A 20804-nucleotide genomic window follows, 5' to 3' on the forward strand; every position below is an offset into this window, starting at 1 on the left:
CCACGACACGGGAGATTGCTTTACCCTGAAGAACGAGATTGAGAGGCTCATTCGAGCGGGACAATCGCAGATGAATGACCGTGGCGATCGGTGGAATGGAGAGCGGCAGCAAGGGAACCGGTACAGAGGGGGCCGTCAGCAGGATGACCGTAGGCGAGACGACTGCCGGCGTACGTCAACCGCTGACAAGAAGGAAACACTGGCCACAAGGAAGAAGGGGGCGGAGGAAACCTTTAATAAAGACCTTGAGCCGCCAGTTGGTACGATAAATACAATTGCGGGTGGATTCGGCGGGGGTGGAGATACAGTGTCGGCGAGGCGAAGCCACGTGAGAGCAGTGACATTAGTGCAACAGTATGAAACGCCATTCGGTTTCCAGCATCCCGATATTGTGATATCGTCGGCCGATTTCGAATGGATCAAGACGCACAAAGACGATCCGGTGGTTGTGATGATAAGGATCAACATCTTTAACGTGCGACGGGTTCTTTTGGACCAAGGGAGCTCCGCTGACATCATCTATGGGGATGCTTTTGATCAATTAGGATTGACAGACAAAGACCTGATACCCTATACATGAACGTTGGTAGGCTTCTCGGGCGAGCAAGTTTGGGTACGCGGATATGTGGATCTGGACACAATCTTTGGTATCGACGATAACGCCAAGCTACTCCGTGTAAGGTATCTTGTATTGCAGGTTGTGGCATCCTATAACGTCATCATTGGAAGGAACACACTCAATCGCCTCTGCGCAGTAATCTCGACGGCACATCTAGCGGTGAAATATCCGCTGATAAGTGGAAAAGTAGGAAAGATTGTAGTTGACCAAAGGAGGGCGAGAAAATGCTACAAAAACTGTCTCAGCTTGTATGGAAAGAAAGGAGCTGGCGAGGGGCACAGGTGTCATGAAGTTGAGAACATCCAAGGAAATCAAGGCAGGCAAGGGGCGTCAAAGCAGGGGGTTGACAAAAGGATGGCAAGACCAGGGAGCGGCGCAGGAAAGGTCAGGGAAGATGGCAGGACGGGTAAGGACGGGAAGTTTACGGACGCTCGTGCAGAGGAGCGTTGGGCAGGTGTGGTCGCAGACTTATAAGCGTACAAATTCAGCAGGGGGTGTTGGCGATCGAGCCCAGGCTCACGGTTAGTCAGGAGAGACGTTTAGAGAAGGTGGTAGAGGACAACTTTGACCTCTTCAGCTGGAGCTCAAAAGACCCAGAATTCTGGGAACTGCCGATGTGCAGAAAACCGAGTCTCTCGAGTTCGGGGCGATATGAGGAAAAGGGAAAGGGAATCATGATTCAATAAATGGACCGGCGCATCACCCAGCAGGGCAATGGCGAGAAAAGAGGTGATGAGGCGCGCGAGTGGTCTAAGGACAAAAAGAGGGCGAGGAGAAGGAAACCGGTGAGTCGTCGTCGGGGAAGAGCAAAAATAGAGTCGAAATATTGGAAGCCTGTGGGTGCGGTAGTTTTTAAGCCAGAGATGTCCAAGCACGACAGGCAGAAGGGAAAGATGGGAGAAGTTCCTCACCACCACGAGGCAGGCATGGAAGGAAGCCAGCTCAGAAATAACAATGAGTGGCTAGCGAGCACATCTGGCTCGAAAGATGTGGTGATGGGGATGATACTTTGACCCGAGTGGCTGGGAGTGGAAGCGCGTGGGAAGCAGGGCTGAGGACGCGGCATAGGAAGCAAGAACGAGGACACCGGAACGAAACCAAAATTAAAGACCAAAATTAAAGATGCACTCTTTTTCTCCGCCACGGGAGTTTTTTAATGAGGTATCCCTCCTATGTAAAATTTTTACAAAATCAAATGTAAAAGGATATTCTCAAGTAATACTCCTAGCTAGACTACTATACAATGGTCGCTCGGTGGGAAAAGTTCCCCGAAGGTGGCGATCCCAACACAACCTTGATGTCTGGGGATCGCTCCAGGAAAGTCCGATGCGAACCGCTGCTACCCAGATAGCAATTCAACTAACATGTCACGTTCGCCCGGTGGGAAAAATTACCTGAAGGTGGCAATCCCAACACAACCTTGATGTCCGGGGATTGCTCCGGAAAGTCCGGCGCGAATCGCTAACCTCTCGTTGGCGATGTATGCGGATAGACTCCTTGCTCAAGGGCGGGCAGTCAATCCCAAAAAAGTCTCCCTGAAATATGGGCGAGAAAACAAAACTAGGCATAAGTCTGGGTAAACCTATATGGCCATTGGGTCCCTAGCAATCGTAAGCCCTCGTCGGGATATAAGCGGCGAGGCCGCACCTGCTCTTACGGGAAATATTGGTGCGTGGAGAAATCCTCAGCCCCAGGTTGAGCTAAAGTCCTAGTTTCGATAGCACACATTCAAAATCGCTACACGAGCACAAAATGCAATGCCCGAAGGGCACGAGGGCGCGAACGAAGAAAGAAATAAACAAACGAAATTGCAGTGAAATTTCACTAAATAACGTCGAGCGATATATTTACAAAAAAAAAGAGAAGGAAAAAGGGTAAGAAAAAATCAGTACAAAATATTCACATTACATTAACATCTTCTGGCGAGGAAGAAGCCGCGACCACGCTCTTCCATCATAAAGGTATTCAACTTGAGCTCTGACGAGGAAGAAGTCGCGACCACGCTCTTCCACGGCCTCGGCAGCAGCCTTGGCCGCCAACCTTGCCCGGAGAGTCTTGGCCTCAGAATCCATACGGTGTTCTGCATCCGCAATAGCTTTGGCTTTTACTTCCAATTCAGATCTCACCTCGGCGAGGGATTCGTTCGCCGACCCCAACTCACTTTGAAGGAACGCGATCTCTTTGTTTTTGACGAGGCAGGTAGCCCAGCCCGCGGCGATCGCCTCAGCCTTGGCCTTCAATTCCTGCTGCAAATCGTCCCGCTCGCCTTCCAGCTCCTCCATTCTCTCTTCACAAGCGGACAAGTCCTCCTCGCGACGGCTCATCTCGATACCCAAGTTGTTCAGTTTAGTCATTTAGGCCGCAACTTGGGTCAGCAGCTTGTCACGCTCACCGTGCGCTTCGAGTGTGGCATGGCGGTAACCCTCAGCCCTCTGGCGGAGCTCTTCAACTTCAGCAGCTGTGGCTGAATCTTGCGACAACCTGGAAAAAGACACCCCGCACGCAAAAGGCTTGAGATGGCTTCTCGCGCCACACCATTAAGATCAGGATCCTCAGTTCCTCTCATATTGGAGAAGAACGGGTCAGATAACAAGAAGTCGACAGGGGAGGGCCGCTGATTTGAAGAAGGGCACATCTGCTCGTTAACAATCGGATGGCCAGCAGCAGGGGAAGAACGTTGAAGCGAAAGTAGTGTAAGATCAAGTTTTGATCTAGTAGTACAACTCTATGTTTTGATGATTACAAGTTAACCTTTTGATATGAACAATTGTGGTACTCTAACGTGTTTTTCTGAGTGTGCTATTTACAGGCTCTGACCTCAACTCAATCTCACACAAATCAGAAGCACTGTGTATAAAGAGTAACCCAAGCAACGCTTTCGCATTCACCATGTTCAGTATGAACAGTGGAAAAGCTTCAGAAGTTCTGAAGTTATACAAACTCTGATGAGGACTCAGTCACTAAAAGCTCTGAAGATCCAGAAGTTCTGATAACCAAGAAACACTGAAGGTTCAGATGTTCTGATGGTGTAGAAGACTCTGAAGTTGCAGAAGCTGAATAGTGGAAACTCTGAAGTCCAGAAGCAAGAAACTCTGAAGGCCATGTTCTTCCGTCTGAGTTCAGAATCAGAAGATACAATGGTCAGAGGATCTGTGCTTTCCCTCTGACTCTGATCAACCGGCTTCACAAGTTCCAATATGAAGTATTCCTCTGATCAGAAGTCTCCTAGGTTAAAAGGTCAAGTCGCTATCCAAGTACAAAAGCAAGTGTACCTTCCTGACGACCTACCTAACGTTCTCAGCCACAGCAGAAGCTGGATTTTCCAGAACTGCCCTCCAACGGTAGCATTTCCCATGCAACGCTCAACCCTAATCCTTGGAGTATATATAGAGGCTGAAGATTGAAAGAAGCGGTGAGAAGAAGCAATACACACGCGCAAGACATATTCAAAATATTCTAAGCTTTCTTTCATCTGAAATTCATTGAGTTTACAATTAGCTTTTTAGAAGCAAATCTCTTGTAAACAATTCTTTGATAAACAGTTTGTTTAGTTCCTTTAGGAGATCAAGGTTGATCGGATCCTAGAGAAGACTAAGAGAGTGAATCTTAGTGTGAGCTAAGTCAGTGTAATTGTTAGTCACTTGTAGGTTTCAAGTGCAGTTGTAACTCTTACCTGATTAGTGGATTGCCTTCATTCGAAGAAGGAAGAAATCACCTTAACGGGTGGACTGGAGTAGCTTGAGTGATTTATCAAGTGAACCAGGATAAAATCCTTGTGTGCTTTTCTATCTCTTATCTTTAGCACTTAAGTTCTCGAAAGATTTGTCTAAATCTTTAAGGTGGAAGTTTTGTTCTGAAAACGTTATTCAAACCCCCCCTTTCTACCGTTTTTCATACCTTCAAGTAGGGCCACGGGGGTTTGGTCTCCACTGCCGGGACTCATGGTGGGATCAGGGGAGGCCCTAGGTGGGCTTGCCCCGGTTTGATGACATGAATGATCGGGAGAAAGGGTCGTTTGAGGAGCACGAGAGGGAATATCTTCAGGAACATTCTGATCGGCGACGACTTCCTCAGGAAAGGGCAAGGGCTCCACATCTCCCGCAGGATTTAGCTTTTCTCCGCCCACCAGGTCTTGGCGAGGAGCATATGTCTCGCCAGCCCTGAGTCTCTTGGTTTTCTCTTTTTACTTTTTCGACTTCGGAGGCGAAGAAGTCGCTACCCTTGATTTTCCGCCTACGCCAGGGGCGACCTTTTTGGATTTTTGGTGTTTTCTTGATGGGGAAGGTTGCTCAGCCTCACTGGTGGACACCGGAGCCGTTTTGCCCATCTCCGGTGAAGGGATAGAACCCGGTACGGGCTCGCCAAGGATGGAGTCTGGTGTTGGCTCGCCAGACCCCGTAGCAACGACGTTTGTGGCCGCCACGGTCGTTTCAGAAGGGGCTGCACCAGATTTTCTGGTCCGTTTCTTTAGAGGGGAAGCGGCGAACTCGGCATCAGCATCCGCGACAACACGTTTCCTTTTTATCCCGTTAGTATTAAAAGTGGGAGGAAACTCAGGCGGGTCGGCGGCTAGGGCGCGCCTGAGCGCGACTTCAGTAAAGTTCAACCCTTCTAGAAAGGAGCGGAGGGTGTTTTTGTGGACGGCTTCAAGCAGCTGTGAACACTCAAGGATGGGAAGCCCAGCGAAAAAGCCAAGGATGGCTTTATCTTCATCACTCAGCGATGTGTCGGACGGCGTCGGGACATCGCGAGGACTCTCAGTCCAATAGAAGGGGAACAGAGCAGTCCCGCCCCGGCGGGTGAAAGCTTCAGGGTAGAAGGGATGTACGAGTATGCGGAAGTACCGGCGCCCAGGTCCCTTCTTGACGTTGCTCTTGTAAGGGTAGAGGCGTTGCCGACCCGTACGAGATTTCAGGGAGACCCACCCAGGGGTTGGAGTCTTCAAAGATTTCGACTCCACGCCGTAGAAGTAGAAGAAGTGGGAAGTTTTTGCTTCGAGACCGACGGCGTCACAGAGAATCTCAAAGCACCGAATGAAGGCTCAAGCGTTCAAGTGAAGTTGGCTTGGGGCGACATTGATTTCCCTCATGACCTGGCAGAGGAAAGGGGAGAAGGGTAGTACTCATAAATGTAAAAAAAGTGGGGTTGCTCCACGCCTTGCTCGATCGTGCGGTGCTATCAGGGAAGGCGGACCTCCAAGCCCCGGCCGGTGATGAGGATATCCTCGATGGACTTCTCGCGGCAAAGCCCACCGGCCTGGCGGGTTGACTCGGCAATGGACTTATCGGTGGATTGCTCAGAAGGTTGGCAGATGGCCTCCTGAGTGGGCTCTTGAGTTGTGGACGGGGGCAAGGTGGCGAAGATTCGATGCCAGAAAGCGTTCTTTTCATTTTCCGAAAGAGGAAATCCCCAGGGGGGGGGGGAAGGGTTAACCATAGGAGGAGATGAGGGAGCGGCGCTGCGGGATCGAGAAGATCCTTTGGCGTGGCGTTGGGAAGTCATCTTGCTGAGAGGAAGGATAAGGGTGAGAAAGAAAGGGGGTGCTAGTTTGTCAATTTCAAAAGATTGTGGGAATTCCGGAAATGGTGAATGAGTAAGGGAAGGGGGTTTTAAAAGTTGGGGTAAGCAACGGTTGGGAAGTCGTGCCTCATCATGGCAGACGTGGAATGATCACTTAAAGGAGTGTGGCGCGGATTTCGGGAAACGAAGGCAGCACATTTAACGAATGGTCACAACGGTTGAAGCTTATTGGTTTGAATTCAAACTGTCAGGATTTACCACGATTCGAAGGGACGTTTCAAAGATAGTGGTTAAGATTCCCTGGATTCGCTGACCTTTATGTCACCTCAGAGCGCCACATGAGGCGCAGGCTCGGCACATGTCAAAAAGTTACGGTTCAAGGCACGTGCGCGACTACGGTGGGGCGAGCAAATCCAGCCTCATCGACGCAAGCTCGCTTGTGGACTCAAGTCGCCGGGGAAGCGTGACGAGGCGCTCAGAATTTTAAATTTTTAGAGCTTTAAAATTACCAAGCCATGTTGGCAATTGCTCTTTGGCATTAGCTAGCTTCTTACGCCCATCGCCTTATCTCTTTTTTTTAAAGACACACTTAGCTCTCATGCTTCGAGCTCGGTGTCTTGTGGACTTGTGGACTGGGCGAGACCCCCGGGTCCCTCGCCCAGGGGCGCTGGCTTAAGGCGGGAATTACATTAGGGACTTGGGCCCTTGTCCCGAAGGCCCAATTGGCCCATTAGGATGATTTAGAGGCGCTAGGCCCAACTTCCCCAACTATAAATAGGGGAAGGATACCAATTGTAAGGGACTCTTAGCTCATTTGTGCAATAACAAGCTTGAAATTCAGTTACTTTCTCTCTCTAAGCGGTTACACTCCCACCTCTCTCTAGAAATCTCGCATCACGTTCCTTGCATCTTAGGTATTATACTTCATCTCAATGTTCATGATGGAACATATAGCACAATTACTTTCTTCTTTGAAGGTGGATCTTGTTCTGACTCGTTCTGACACACTGCCAAGAACTTGATCTGGTGGATGATCAGTTATATACCTCCAATCTCTTGGAAGAGATATACCACTTGTGGTCATAACATTATCAGATGGAATGGCATCATTCGATTGAGATTGGTTGCCCCGTTTGTCTAGGTCAGATGATGTGGGATGATTAGACAGTTGAGCGTCATCAGACATTTATTCTTCTTCTGATCCTCAGGAAGCTTCAGGTTTAGGCACTCTTTCTCAAGATTTTCATATCATTTTGATGAAATTTTTTCATCAAACTTTACATTTATAGATTCTTCCACCGTGAGTGTTCTTGAGTTGTAAACATTATAGGCCTTTGATTGCATAGAGTAACCAAGGAAATTCCTTTGTCTAACTTTGAGTCAAACTTCCCAAGATCGTCTTTGGTGTTGAGAATGTAGAAATGACAACCAAAAGGATGAAAATATGAAAGAGTTGGTCGTCTTCCTTTCAACTCTATTTTGAATATAGCAAGTTGTGTTTACAACTTTAGCCCGAAAGTACTTTGGAATGAATGTTTCATTGCGCATTGTTCTGGCCATCTCTTGAAGTGATCTATTCTTTTGTTCGGCGACACCGTTTTGCTGAGGGGTCCTTGGAGCTGAGAATTGATGAGTGATTCCTTCTTGTTCACTGAAGTCTTCAAACTCTTTGTTGACAAACTCTCCACCTCTGTTGCTTCTGATAGTTGTTATACAATAACACTCGATGAGTAATTTATCACTCTCCCCTTACGGGTACTCTCATATTTTCTTTTGAAAACATCTCTTATGATTATTTCCATAACTCTTTGCGATTCTTTTTAGAAAACATGTCTTAAGATTTACTTTCGAGAAGTCTTAATTCATTTTCCAAAGATACGTCTTAAGACTCTTCTTCAAAAGGTAAGTCGTATGGTTCTTTAAAAATATGTAACTTGCATTATGAAAATGGTAGAATCACTATTAGTTTATAAGGGGTTAATGTATTCAATTAGTACATTATGAACTTTAATTCAGGAAAGCTCGGAACAGACTCGCCAATTTTGAAAACTCTTTGGTTTAGCCATTGATATTCTTGAAGGACAACTTCTGAAAACATTCAATTGGATTTATAATTAAAAACCTCTCATCTTATTCTTTCAAAAAACGTTTGGCTCATGGCCCAAACAAACTCTTATACAGATGTACCGAAGAACTTCTCGTCCAACCGGTAACTATCTTTTCTCTTTCCTTGCACATTCGATAACAATCGACAACATAAACAACACTGCAAGCACACAAACACGTGTAATCAATCATGCCTCAAGCATCAATAATTATAAGCAACAAATTATGCCTCAGGCATCAACCATTATGAGAAATCAATCATGCCACAAGCATCAAGCAATATAACATTCAACAGGCTTTCAACCATCACTCATTAGTCATCGTAAACAGTCGAACACACAATCATAGAAACCCATTGCATATAGAAAATAACAAGAAATTTCCCTGACCTTAGGCGCTTTCCTTCCTAAGCAGGGACTCCGATCCAATCACGTCTTTGCTCTCCGTGTCGGCTCGCTTTCTTCTATTTTTTTTAGCTTCGTCGCAAAGTGCTTCTGTTCTTCGTACCCTTCACAAGTACATATGCTACCTTAGCCTCTAAGTACACATCTAAAGTTCCAAAACAAGCTTAGCTAATCTTTCTAGCTCACCTAGGCTAAATGCACATGCTTTACATTTTAAGGACTAAAGTGCAAACCGATGATAATTTGTGTTTTAAAGAAAGGTCCTTCAAAAACCTATTCAACTCTAATTTTACAAACCTATTTTACAAACAAGCACATAATCACAAAAAGGTCCTCAACTATAAGTAACCCTCAACCTTTAACACATTTATAAAACAAACCCCAAGACTCTTAAAACTCAAGTTTAACCCAAACTTCTCAGCCTCTTGTATTTTAAGCTTGAAGTTTTCCCGCAATCAACTTTTAGTCCTCCAACTTAACTTAATCAATCTGAAACAAGTTTCGGTATCAATTTTGCAAGCCTCAAACACTTGCCATAGGCTCGGCCACACCTACATAAACATGTACAATTCCATTTTTTCCCAAATCACTTCCAAAGCTATTTTTAACATTTAAAAACAACTAATCAAGGCAAAAATCAAAACCCTTAAATCACAAACCCTACAAAATGCTTCGGATGAACTTACACACACACACACACACCATGATGATATATTTCTCATACAACACGTACCTATATTACCCATACCTGTCTCCATATTAGCGTGGGTAGCAAGTTGAGTACCAGTCCTCGTACCCTCTGCGTACCTATATAACTGTACCCATACCCAATACACCGCTATTTGTTAACCATAATACAACTTTCACTATTTTTATTTTTCAATAAAAAACAAAAATTAAAAATTAAAACAATTAATTAAATATATATAAGAAAATCTAAATACTTAACAAGTAAAATCATTCAATTAAGTATAAATTTTTTAAAATAATTATTGGAGATTGTGGAGTCCTTACCATATGAGAGTATTCGCCAACTTCTAAAGCCGAATCGAGAAGTGTTTATGAGTCATGTTCCTAGAGAAGTTAATGCATCTGTTGATTGTTTAACTAGTATTCGAGCAAGTCCTCATGTGGTCTCTATACCATGGATGTTATCCTGAGAAGGTTGACCCTTTTTTGACAAGGGATATCTTAGACTTTTAATTTTCTGCTTTCTTTGTTTAATTTGTAATATAATCACAAAGTTGTAGGTTACCAACTAATTTATTTTAAAAATAAGTTGAGTAAATTAGCAACGATATATGTAATATTAAAATATTGCATACTCACTTTTTTTAAGAGTGAGTTAGATAGTTAATATGATATCAAATGTGTGTATATATAATAAAAAAATACTAATAATATATGTGTGCGGGTATGAGGCGGGTTGGGTATTATAGTACCCATACCCTGTACTTTTTGCAGGTATTTATCCATGTCAAACCCCATACCCATCTAGCGGGTTTTTACCCTATCCATTATGAGTATTTTTTGGGGGCACCCAATGGATTCAAGACTCATTGTGATCCCTACTCATCAAGCTAGAAAATTCATTTTGAACACATTTAATGGTAAGGAAAGTGGATTTCACATTTGAGAAACACATATAGTCGATGGAAATTATAATTACCTCTGGTAGTGGACTGGGAATGAACTTTATTATACATATTCATCCACTCAATGACCCATACTCTAGAGTTTACTTTGTCCGGGAATAATTTGAAGATTTATCAGTGCAATAACAATAATTAACAAAGTGTATTCGATGTAAAATTATACTAATTATATATCATAACCATCCTATAGTTATGGATCCCATGCACTCCTTTGACTTCCCAGAATTTAGATGAGATAGTGCGAGCCTTATAGCCAGTTGAGAAATATGAACTCTTGAGCATTTTAACAAGTGTGTTCCTTTGCAACATCGAACATAAAATTTTGATATACTGCTTTGTATGAATAACTTAATTAATCAAAATAATGACTTAACAACTCACCACATGAATGATTGTTTTGATCCTTCGTGTCACACATTCCTTATCAATGTGCAAATCAAAATAGTGGAGTATTCTTTCATCTAGTGAAGCCACCATCAAATACCAATCCCCTTAATTCTGAATTGACACATAAATATACAATGACAATGTTTAATATTAATTGATGAAGCATATTGCAGTGAGAAATTCTGCAATTTTAGGCATTATAAAGTTGCAATACTGTTATCCCCGACAATCTTACATGTTTCAAATTTTTGTGTGGCTGCATCCAGTCTTCAACATAGTCATAAATAAGTGAATCAATTTCAAGATCTTCTATGACATCCTTCTAATAAATAGAATTTCCAATTTATATCAAATTGAATATGTGTGTAATGAAGTTAAGATTCTAAAAATTGAGCAAGAAGAATCTTACAGCAAAACATGGCGGGAGTGCCCAAAAAGTCTGGTTTGATGTTCTTTGTTGCTTCCATGTCATCCTCAGCGCCAACATGTATGTGATATATAATATCAAAACAAAAAGATACTAACATTTTGGAACATACACGTACATTGAGACAAGCTGTGATATATGGCATGGCCGAGTCGATGACCTTGCTTTTGACAGAGGCTTCTGGACACATGGATTGTAAATCACTTCGTGATGTAATAAAGTAATCCATTTTGAACTAAACCTCACTGCAAATGGAATAACAATGTTAAGTGGCAGGATTCATAATTCCTTCCTTTAACATATAGAATTCAAACATAGGTTTATTTAGTACCTCAGCTCACGATTTGAACCAAAATCGTATGCCAACACATTTTGATCGGCCTCAGTTAAATGCCTCCCATTTTGTTCCAAGAATTTAATATTTGATATTGTGCTTTTTAATAAATTCTGGTTAATCCAATGAACTGTTATAACATATGACATTATGCTTTTTTATAAACATAAATCAATTATCATTTTCTCCTCCAATAAATTAGACTGATATGGAAACCTTCTTATTAAATAAATTATTGATTTTAATGTACGAAAAAACATTTATCTTCATTGTTCCCACCTCCATCCTCTAGCATCATCTTCACAAAAAACATTAAATCCACCAAACGAAAATTTATTAACCCAACCCATGACTAGGAGAGAATTCAACTTTTCAACTTATTCTACACAAGAATGAGAATAGGGAAAATTACAGTCACCTCCCCTGAGGTTTAACATTATTGCATTGACCTTCCTTCTAGTTTGCAAAATGCATTCTCTTTCATAAATTATTTTGAATAATAGAAGGGTACTTAGTGTTATAATGATAGATCTTAGGGGAGACCAGTGCAATAATAATAAACCTTAAGGGAGGTTAGTGCAATGTTTCTAATAAAATAAGGGTGGTTAGTGTCTTGTTAAATAATAGAGGGGAGGTCAGTGCAACAATTATAAACCTCAGGGGAGGTCAGTGCAATTTGTCCATGAGAATAAGTAAAAGGGACATTAAGAAGAGCCAATAAAATAACCAACCCTCACAAAAGTACAATAATAAGTCAGTTGTGTACAAAATAACCAACCCTAACGAGATAACTCAGCCCTAACAGAACAAGGGTAAAATATCAGGTTAGATAAATAAGGTAGTTCCAATAACCATAAAACCCTCAGAAAATGGGGTCCTTAACTATACAATCAACGACATAAAGGTGGCAAATACTCTATTTTCGTTGGCAACGGTGTATCAGAAATTGCAGCAATAGGTATTGAAATGTTGAAGTGATCAAATCCTACATATTTGAATCTAACAACTGCCCCGTTTGCTAATGAATAGATGTTGCGTATTTCCAAGATTCCATTTGCCAAATAGGCTTCATTACCCTGCACTATTAGTGAAACTTCAAACTTCTGTTGATATCTGTCGACGAGGGTGATGCGCTCCCTTAGCTGTTCCTTCCAAGCACGATAGAAAGAGCGAGGGAGTTTCATGTAATCCTATCAAACAAGACAATAAATCAATCACCCAATTTTACATTTTCAATATTGGTCTATTGAATGGAGATTAAAACATACCATATTAGCCCGTAGGGCAGAGTAGAACCTTGTAGGTAATCTTGCTAACGTCATTTGATTTTTCTGCAAAACAATTGTCCATCAATGTGAAACAACAGAAACAAAAAATACAAAAACCATTTAAAAATAATCCACATCCCAGAATCACATTCAGTGTCACTAGATTATCCAACGCGGACAAAGTCACAAGTAAATATGCTAAATACATGACATTTCATCATATCAGATTTAACAGGGAAAAGGTAAAGCAAGAATAACTTACCAATTGAAGTATTCAGTTCCTTGTTGGATATAGAACATCAGCGGTGGAGGGAATAGACCTTAAACATCTGCGACGGCTGAAGCACAAAGAAATCAATCACAATCACCCGTGGATACAAGTCAATTAGTAACTCGTGGATACAAGTCTGTAAACCACCGCACCAACGAAATTAAGGAGCGAAGGAGAAGCTTGGTTACCTCCGGATATCGCGACCTTTCACCATCTCGAACAAAATAGAAGGAAACGAAGAGATCGGGAGGAAGGGGAGCCACTGGAGCCGTAGGAAGGTCAATGCGAAGAATACACATATTTACTAATGCGATGTGAGAGTAGATAAGAACATGTAATCATACTTTTTTCGGTCCTGATCCCTATTAGTTTTCAAAACGTCACAATCTTTAAGAAATCGAGGTGAGAGAACTCTCAGTTTAACCCATACGTTAGCACATCTAAAGTGATTATTGACTCTTAGAATTGATGAAGTCTTTAGTAATGTGACTAATTGATTATTAACACAATTAAAGTGGTCCTTATGGTGAATAATTGACTCCTAACAAGATCTTAAGGTAAGTTATATGGATATTAACATGGTAAAGGTGATAATTAAGGTGAATAATTGTTTGTAAAGATGATAAAAGTGGTCCTTATTGTGAATAATCGATTCCTAAGAAGAACTTAAGGTGAATGATTGACTCTTTGTATTGATAATGCGATTCTTATGTGACTAATTGGTTATTAACATGGTAAAAGTGACAATTAAGGGGAATAATTGTTTGTTAAGATGATTAAAGTGGGCCTTTAAAAAGTCACATGACTATTTACATGTTTTAATCTGGACCACTCATGACTAGATCTAATAGTCGTGATTTATTCTCATGTTCTCATAAGATGCATCTCATGTATATATATATGTATATATATATATATATATATTTTGAAACTGAATTGAATTTATTAAGGGAAAAATATGTAAATGGTCCCTAAACTTTGGTCACCGGACGTTTTTGGTCCCTCCCCGGAGGAACTTCCGGAAATAGTCCCTCCGGTGACTCTAACCACCGTGCTTGAGAAACTTTCCGGCCACTGTGCAGACATGGACATACCACGTCAATTATTGAGCTGACGTGGCATTTTATTTTATTTAATATTTAATTTTTTTCTTTAATTAAAAAACATTTTAAAAAAAATTAAACCCTAATTAACTAAATCCCTATTAACTAAAGCCATAATAACTAAATCCCACTAACCCTAAACTTAAAAGACTAAAATCCCTAACTCATCCCTAAAATCCCTAACCCGTGTTGGATAGAACCTAGAAACTTCCTCTGAAACTCATCCCTCTGCAGATAAGGTGAGACGAAGAAGGAGGCGACGTCGTGGTCTCCGCTCTCTGCTCGCTGTCGACGACGACGTGGTCTGTGCTCTCTGCTCTCGCTCTCGTCGACGAGGAGAATACGAGTTTAGGGTTGGAGAATACAAGAGGTACGAAATCGAGTTCCTCCTTTGAATACGAAATCGAGTTCCTAGTCCCTTCTATTTTTTTCCTTTCTAATTGAGGACACTGTGACTGACATTGCTAATTTGATTGGGTTTAGGGTTTATTCGTGTTCACATTACATTTTGATGTTTGTTGAATTGTTGTATAAAGAGGTTATTTTTGGCCTTATTTTGGTGTAGGATATGCCGTTCACACTGGTTGTGCACCATTATGGGATCTTTGCTTTGGAACCACATCCTCATTACAGGGACGGAAAAGTCACAACCTTTACTGATGTTGATCTGGACCAGTGGAGCTACTTTGAATGTGTTCATCTTGTTAAAGATATGGGGTATAGGGCAAGCAAGTTCAAACTATGGTGGAGGACCCAAGAGGATCCCATTGCTCAGAAGTTTCGCCCTGTTTTGACTGACAATGATGCCATGGTGCTTGGCACATATGTTGTTGATAATCGAGGGTTGGTGCATTTGTTTGTGGAACATGAAGCAGATGAGTTGCCTATTACTCCACTTAGTCTTCTCCGTTTCATGGATGGCACAACAAGACCCAAACATGTTACTTTGTCAACCAAGAACACAACAAAGCTTACTGCTCCACCAAAGAAGGTTGCTCAACCTACTGCTCCACCAAAGAAGTCAAATACTGCTGCCAAAAGACATGCTCCTTCCACACAGCCTCCTAGAAGATCAGTTAGGGTCCAATGGCAGCAGTCTAGAGCAAATAAGGAACAATAGCCAGCCTGAACTATTAATCTTGTCTAGTGATGATGAAGAAGTTGTTGGAGGAGATGGGCATGAAAATCCACACTTTGCTGCCAATTTAGCCTTTGATGATGAAGGTCAAGTGGATGGTGAGACTCAAAATCAAGTGCTTGGTGATAGTCAAGTTCTTAAGAGTCAAGTTATTGATGAAAATGGACCACATGTCGAAGTGTTCCAGCAGCAAGGTAAATATCCTTAATGTGACCTTAATTTATTTTCAAATCCTATATGTTAACTTAATGTATTTTGAACTTCTAGGTGGTGATACAGTTCCAGTGAGGATGCAAGGTGATGTACATGAGGACATTCCACACAATGAAAACCTTTTTGATGAAGGCGGAGTACATGACAAAGGGAAAGGGGTCCAGCAACAAGGTAAATTTAAGAAGTTATTTCCCTTAATTAACTAGCTTACTTATATGTTAGGTAATATGTGCCTTACTTAATAACCTTACCTTAACTACCTTACAAGGTGATGCACATGAAGAAAACATGATAAGAGAATTTGATGAAGCCTTTGATAGAGTTCTTGAGAAGATGGTAGCTCGTGAAGAAGCTACTCAAAACATTGCTGATGTTGATCATGATGGAGATGAATCAGATCAGGATTCTGTTGATGATTCAGAGAAGGATTCTGTTGATGATATTCACTTTAACTCTGAAGAAGAAAGGATAGCAGATGATAATGATGGGTTTCAAAGTAACAACATTGGGGTGGCTGAGGCTTTGTTGAATGAGCAGGTGCAGAAGATGCATGAAGGGGTATATGAAATTGCTGGTGGTGAGCCTTCTGTGGTTCTTGGTGATGAAGAAGGTGGAAGTGGTTTACACAGTGACCATGACATGGAGGATGAGTGGGAGACTGATGAGCTGGACAGTGTTTCTGGAAGTGATGATGAGGAACTACCTATTAAGAGGAAAAAATTCCCACAATATCACAAAGAAGACATGAGGGAGGATTTAAGTTCAAAATAGGGATGGAGTTCAAATCTTTGAATCAGTTTAAAGTAGCTGTGAGGGATCATGCTATTCGTAATGGAAGGCAAATTAGGTTTGAGAAGAATGATGGTGTTAGGTGCAGGGTTGAATGTAAGAAAAAATCTGAGAATAAATGTCCTTGGCTGATGCTTTGCAGTAAAGTGGGAGGAAAACACACATTCAGTATCAAGACAATGCATGGACCACACTCATGTCCGAGGGTTTTCAACAACAAGTCTGCAAATAGTAAGTGGGTAGCTAGCAAAGTGCTTGAGAAGGTGAGGATGACAAGGAAGCTGAGATTGTCTGAGGTGGTTGATGAGGTCAGAATTGGGTTTTCTACTGGAATCACTAAATGGAAAGCTTGGAAGGGAAGACAGATTGCCATGGAGATTGTAGAGGGAGATTCAAGCAGACAGTACTATCTTCTGTATAGGTTCAGTGCAGAGCTATTGCAAAAGTCTAAAGGAAATACATGTAAGATCAATATTGAAAGGTTGCCTGGAACACTACAGTTCAGGTTTAAGAGATTTTACATGTGCTTGGAGGGTTGCAAGAAGGGTTTTATTAGAGGGTGCAGGCCATTTATAGGTCTTGATGGTTGCCACTTGAAAACACAGTATGGGGGGATTTTACTGTGTGCAGTAGCCAGGGACCCCAATGATCAGTATTTTCCCTTAGCATTTGCAGTTGTTGAGTCAGAATGCAAGGAGAGTTGGAGATGGTTCCTTGAGCTCTTGTTAGATGACATTGGCCCTGATAGGAGGTGGATCTTCATATCAGATCAACAGAAGGTAAATTTTCACTATTATCTCAGTTGTTGACATTTGCTCTTGTTTTTTCCTAAAATGTAATAGTAATATGTCTATTGTTTTTAGGGTTTGCTGACAGTTTTTAATGAGCTACTTGGAGGGGTTGAGCATAGGTTCTGTCTGAGGCATTTATATGCCAATTTTAAGAAAAAATTTGGTGGAGGAGTTGTGATCAGGAACTTGATGATGGCTGCTGCAAAAGCAACCTATCACCAGCTGTGGACAGAGAAGATGACAGAGCTGCAGGGATTGAATCCAGAATCTTACACATATCTGATGCAAATACCTACAAGGGCATGGTGCAAACATGCTTTCACATTTTATCCTAAATGTGATGTGTTGATGAATAACCTGTCTGAGTCATTCAATGCTACAATATTGTTGGCTAGGGATAAGCCAATTCTGACAATGGTTGACTGGATAAGAAGCTACATCATGGGGAGGTTTGCTACCATGAATGAAAAGCTAGATAAGTACCCGGGGGATGTGATGCCAAAGCCATTGAAAAGACTAAACCATGAGATTGAAATGACTAGATACTGGGTGCCTACAGCTTCTGGGCAAAATAAGTTTGAGGTGAAGAACATGCTGACACAGGACCAGTTTGTTGTTGATTTGGAGAAACACAGATGTAGTTGCAACTTCTGGGAGTTGGTGGGGATCCCTTGTAGGCATGCAGTTGCTGCCATTTCACACAATAGACAAAAGCCAAAAGATTTTGTGAATGCATACTATAGGAGGGAAGCATATAGAGCAACTTATGGCCATTTGATAACTCCCATTAATGGTCAGAAAATGTGGTCAACAACCAATGATGAATACATCCTCCCTCCCTTGTACAAGAGAGCACCAGGGAGACCTAAGAAACTCAGGAGGAGAGACCCACATGAGGACACACCTGAAAATCACACAAGGTTGCATAGAGGTAGGGTTTCAAGGAACAAGTGCAGTCGATGTGGAGAGTTTGGCCACAACTTAAGAAGCTGCAAGAATCCATTTGTTAGCCCAGAATCTCAACCTCCTGAAAGTAGCAATCAAGGTGCTGCAAGACCAAGAAGCCAGACTGCTAAGAGGGTAAATAACAAAATCATTTAAACTCATTTTGATCCTCTCTTTATCCAAAGGAAATCCTATTTTCTTTGTTCAATGACAATTTTAAACTCATGTGGATGACTAACCTTGAAACAGGTGAGGACAAACTCAGTAGCTAATGCAGGGTTTTCTGAAGTTCCTGAAAGTAGTACTCAAGGTGCTGCAAGAACAAGAAGGCAGACTGCTAAGAGGGTAAAATACAAACTCATTTTTTTCCTCTCTTTATCCTATTCTCAAACATGTTGTTGGAAATTTAAAACTGTTAAAATTTCAGGTGAAGACAAAGCCAAGAACTAGTGCTAATGCAGATGCTAGCCAAGTGATTGATTCAACACAGCCAGTTGGGATGGTAAATATCCTGCACAGATCTGCTAAGTTTAACCAATTTCAGTGTATTGAAGTAATAAGCATGTAACATTATTTACAGGTAAGGAAGAATACAAGAGGACCTTCAAAGAAAAAAGGAAAAACCTCAGTTGCAGCTGCAGATCAAACACATGGGGTAATTATACTACCCAGATCTGCAAATTTTTTTCCAAATTTTTGATGTCCAGAACCCTCAAACTTGTTCTTTTATGAAGGGGAGTGTTCAGGTCACAGAAGGTGTTGCTGCTGTTGCAAGTACTCAACCTGCAGATACTGCTGCAATCCCTCATAGCTCTCAGCTCCAGGATCAAGTTGCAGATCATGAAGTCAATGATGTTGGAGTTGCTGGTCGTGTAGGAGGAGCAAAGAAACTCAAAAAAGGAAAAAGAATTGTGAAGGGTTAGGGTAGAAGAGTAGATCCAGAAGGAATTGTGGACCACTTTCACTTTATGTGTCCCTAAAATGTAATATTGTTTAGCCTGCACATGGGGTGCATCTTTTGAAAAACTTTGTGTATTGTGGACCACTTAGACCTTTTAGCTTTTGTTTATTGTGTTGTTGTTGTTTAAGAGTGGCTGGACCACATATTTTTCCTTTGTCAAGACATGAATCATTGAGATTCTCATTGGATTAGTCATGTGATGTTGTTGACAATAGTCCCAACAAGTTATCCCATTTTGTCAGTGCATGAATAGTTGAGATTCTCATTATGTTATGTTATGTTATCTGTTATAGGTCACTTTCTGTATTTCATTGGAAGCAAGAAAGGCAGGGAAAAAATGATAAACAAATGAATTCAGAACCCACCTACATTAATTAAAGGGAAAACCAGTCATACATTTAGGTACAATCCAACAACCAAACTTAATCTCCATCAATATTTCATCCATATCCCTTTCATCTACATACACAACAATACCCCTTTCATCTACCTTACACAGAAACATTTACTTTTCCTGACATAACCACAAACCAAAACCAAGACACAACAAGACACACAATGGCCATATTCTTCTTCCAAATTTCTTTCTCAAGCTTCCTATGAACCTTATCATTCTTCATCTTCAATTCTTCTGCTTTAATCTTCATCTCGTCCAAGTCCTTCTTGCTATCATCCACTTTCTTCTTCATCTCACCCAGCTCATGTAGTGTTTTGGTGAGTTCAATTGCAGTTCTTCTATGTGCTGCGTCAAACACAGTTTCATCGTCCCACAAGAAGAAGCCATACTCTGTTGGTGACTGCAAATGAAAATGAAGATTCATAAAAACGATGACAATGCAGAATAAGGATGCATAATAAGGAAGAGGAACCATAATAAGGATGAGGATTGGCATCACTGTGGGAGGTCAGGTACAAGATCCTTTCTCCACAGTCACAGAAGCCTCGACGCAGGACGGCAGTAGCAGTGGATCGACCAAGTGACGGAGACGAAGAACTGCAAGACGTCGTCCTTGCCATGAAGCCCGATGAGATCGATGAATATGATGCGAAGATGAAGATGATGCAAGGATGAAGAAGCTAACTCGATTACTAACAGAGAGAGATGAGAGATGATTGCGATGATGAAGAGGAAGGTCAAATTTGGGGATGAAGTCAAATTTGAGGAGGAAGGTTGAATTTGGGGGAAACTCAAGAACCCTAACTCATGAATTGGGGATCCTTAGTTTCAGATCTTATTGTATTGGAAATGGAATAGGTTTTAGGGTTAGTGGGATTTAGTTATTAGGGCTTTAGTTAATAGGGATTTAGTTAATTAGGGTTTAATTTTTTTTAAAATGTTTTTTAATTATAGAAAAAATTAAATATTAAATAAAATAAAATGCCACGTCAGCTCAATAATTGACGTGGCATGTCCATGTCTGCACGGTGGCCGGAAAGTTTCTCAGGCACGGTGATTAGAGTCACCGGAGGGACTATTTCCGGAAGTTCCTCCGGGGAGGGACCAAAAACGTCCGGTGACCAAAGTTTAGGGACCATTTACATATTTTTCCCATTTATTAATAAGGTGCTTCAAAAAGCACAGAAAAGAGAGTACAAGTCTGAGCCAGAAAGACATAACCCACCCTATGGCCAAAAGAAACCTTGAGACTAAGCCTCATTAAAACCTTCTTAGGAAAAACCCACTGGGAAAAAGCCTAGAGAAGGAAAAAGAGTACTCAAGTCTCAAGGATGCCATATACCCAACAATACATATGCTTATAAAAAAAACCCAACCATACATCCAACCCCCCAAAGAAACAACGTGAATACACCCACTACACTAGGATCCAAATTAGCCCACCAACATCACGTTTCATCTCCTGTGTAAACTATA

At 41.6% G+C, this 20804-nt stretch overlaps 1 protein-coding gene and 1 long non-coding RNA gene across 2 annotated transcripts; one reads left to right on the plus strand and one right to left on the minus strand.

The window, feature by feature from the left end:
- Positions 1-12175: 12175 nt before the first annotated feature.
- LOC130735168 (uncharacterized) lies at positions 12176-13790 on the minus strand. Its single transcript, XR_009018322.1, has 4 exons — positions 13180-13790; positions 12983-13058; positions 12721-12783; positions 12176-12642 (listed from the first exon to the last, which is right to left on the minus strand). It is a non-coding gene; the product is annotated as an uncharacterized LOC130735168 (long non-coding RNA).
- Positions 13791-16218: 2428 nt separating this feature from the next.
- Positions 16219-19283, plus strand: LOC130735163 (uncharacterized). Its single transcript, XM_057587258.1, has 7 exons — positions 16219-17013; positions 17098-18105; positions 18220-18315; positions 18398-18472; positions 18551-18625; positions 18705-18888; positions 19225-19283. Exons 1-7 carry the CDS (start codon positions 16219-16221, stop codon positions 19281-19283), a joined length of 2292 nt encoding a protein of 763 aa, XP_057443241.1.
- Positions 19284-20804: the final 1521 nt, after the last annotated feature.

Source organism: Lotus japonicus, chromosome 2, assembly GCF_012489685.1.
Source record: "Lotus japonicus ecotype B-129 chromosome 2, LjGifu_v1.2".
In the NCBI taxonomy this organism is placed as follows: domain Eukaryota; kingdom Viridiplantae; phylum Streptophyta; class Magnoliopsida; order Fabales; family Fabaceae; genus Lotus; species Lotus japonicus.

Coding starts and splice junctions, on each gene's coding strand:
- LOC130735163 (XM_057587258.1), top strand. CDS start 16,219: ATGGAGTTCAAATCTTTGAATCAGTTTAAAGTAGCTGTGAGGGATCAT. Junction 18,106..18,219: donor GAAGCCAGACTGCTAAGAGG/GTAAATAACAAA, acceptor ACCTTGAAACAG/GTGAGGACAAACTCAGTAGC. Junction 18,626..18,704: donor CTGCAGATCAAACACATGGG/GTAATTATACTA, acceptor TCTTTTATGAAG/GGGAGTGTTCAGGTCACAGA.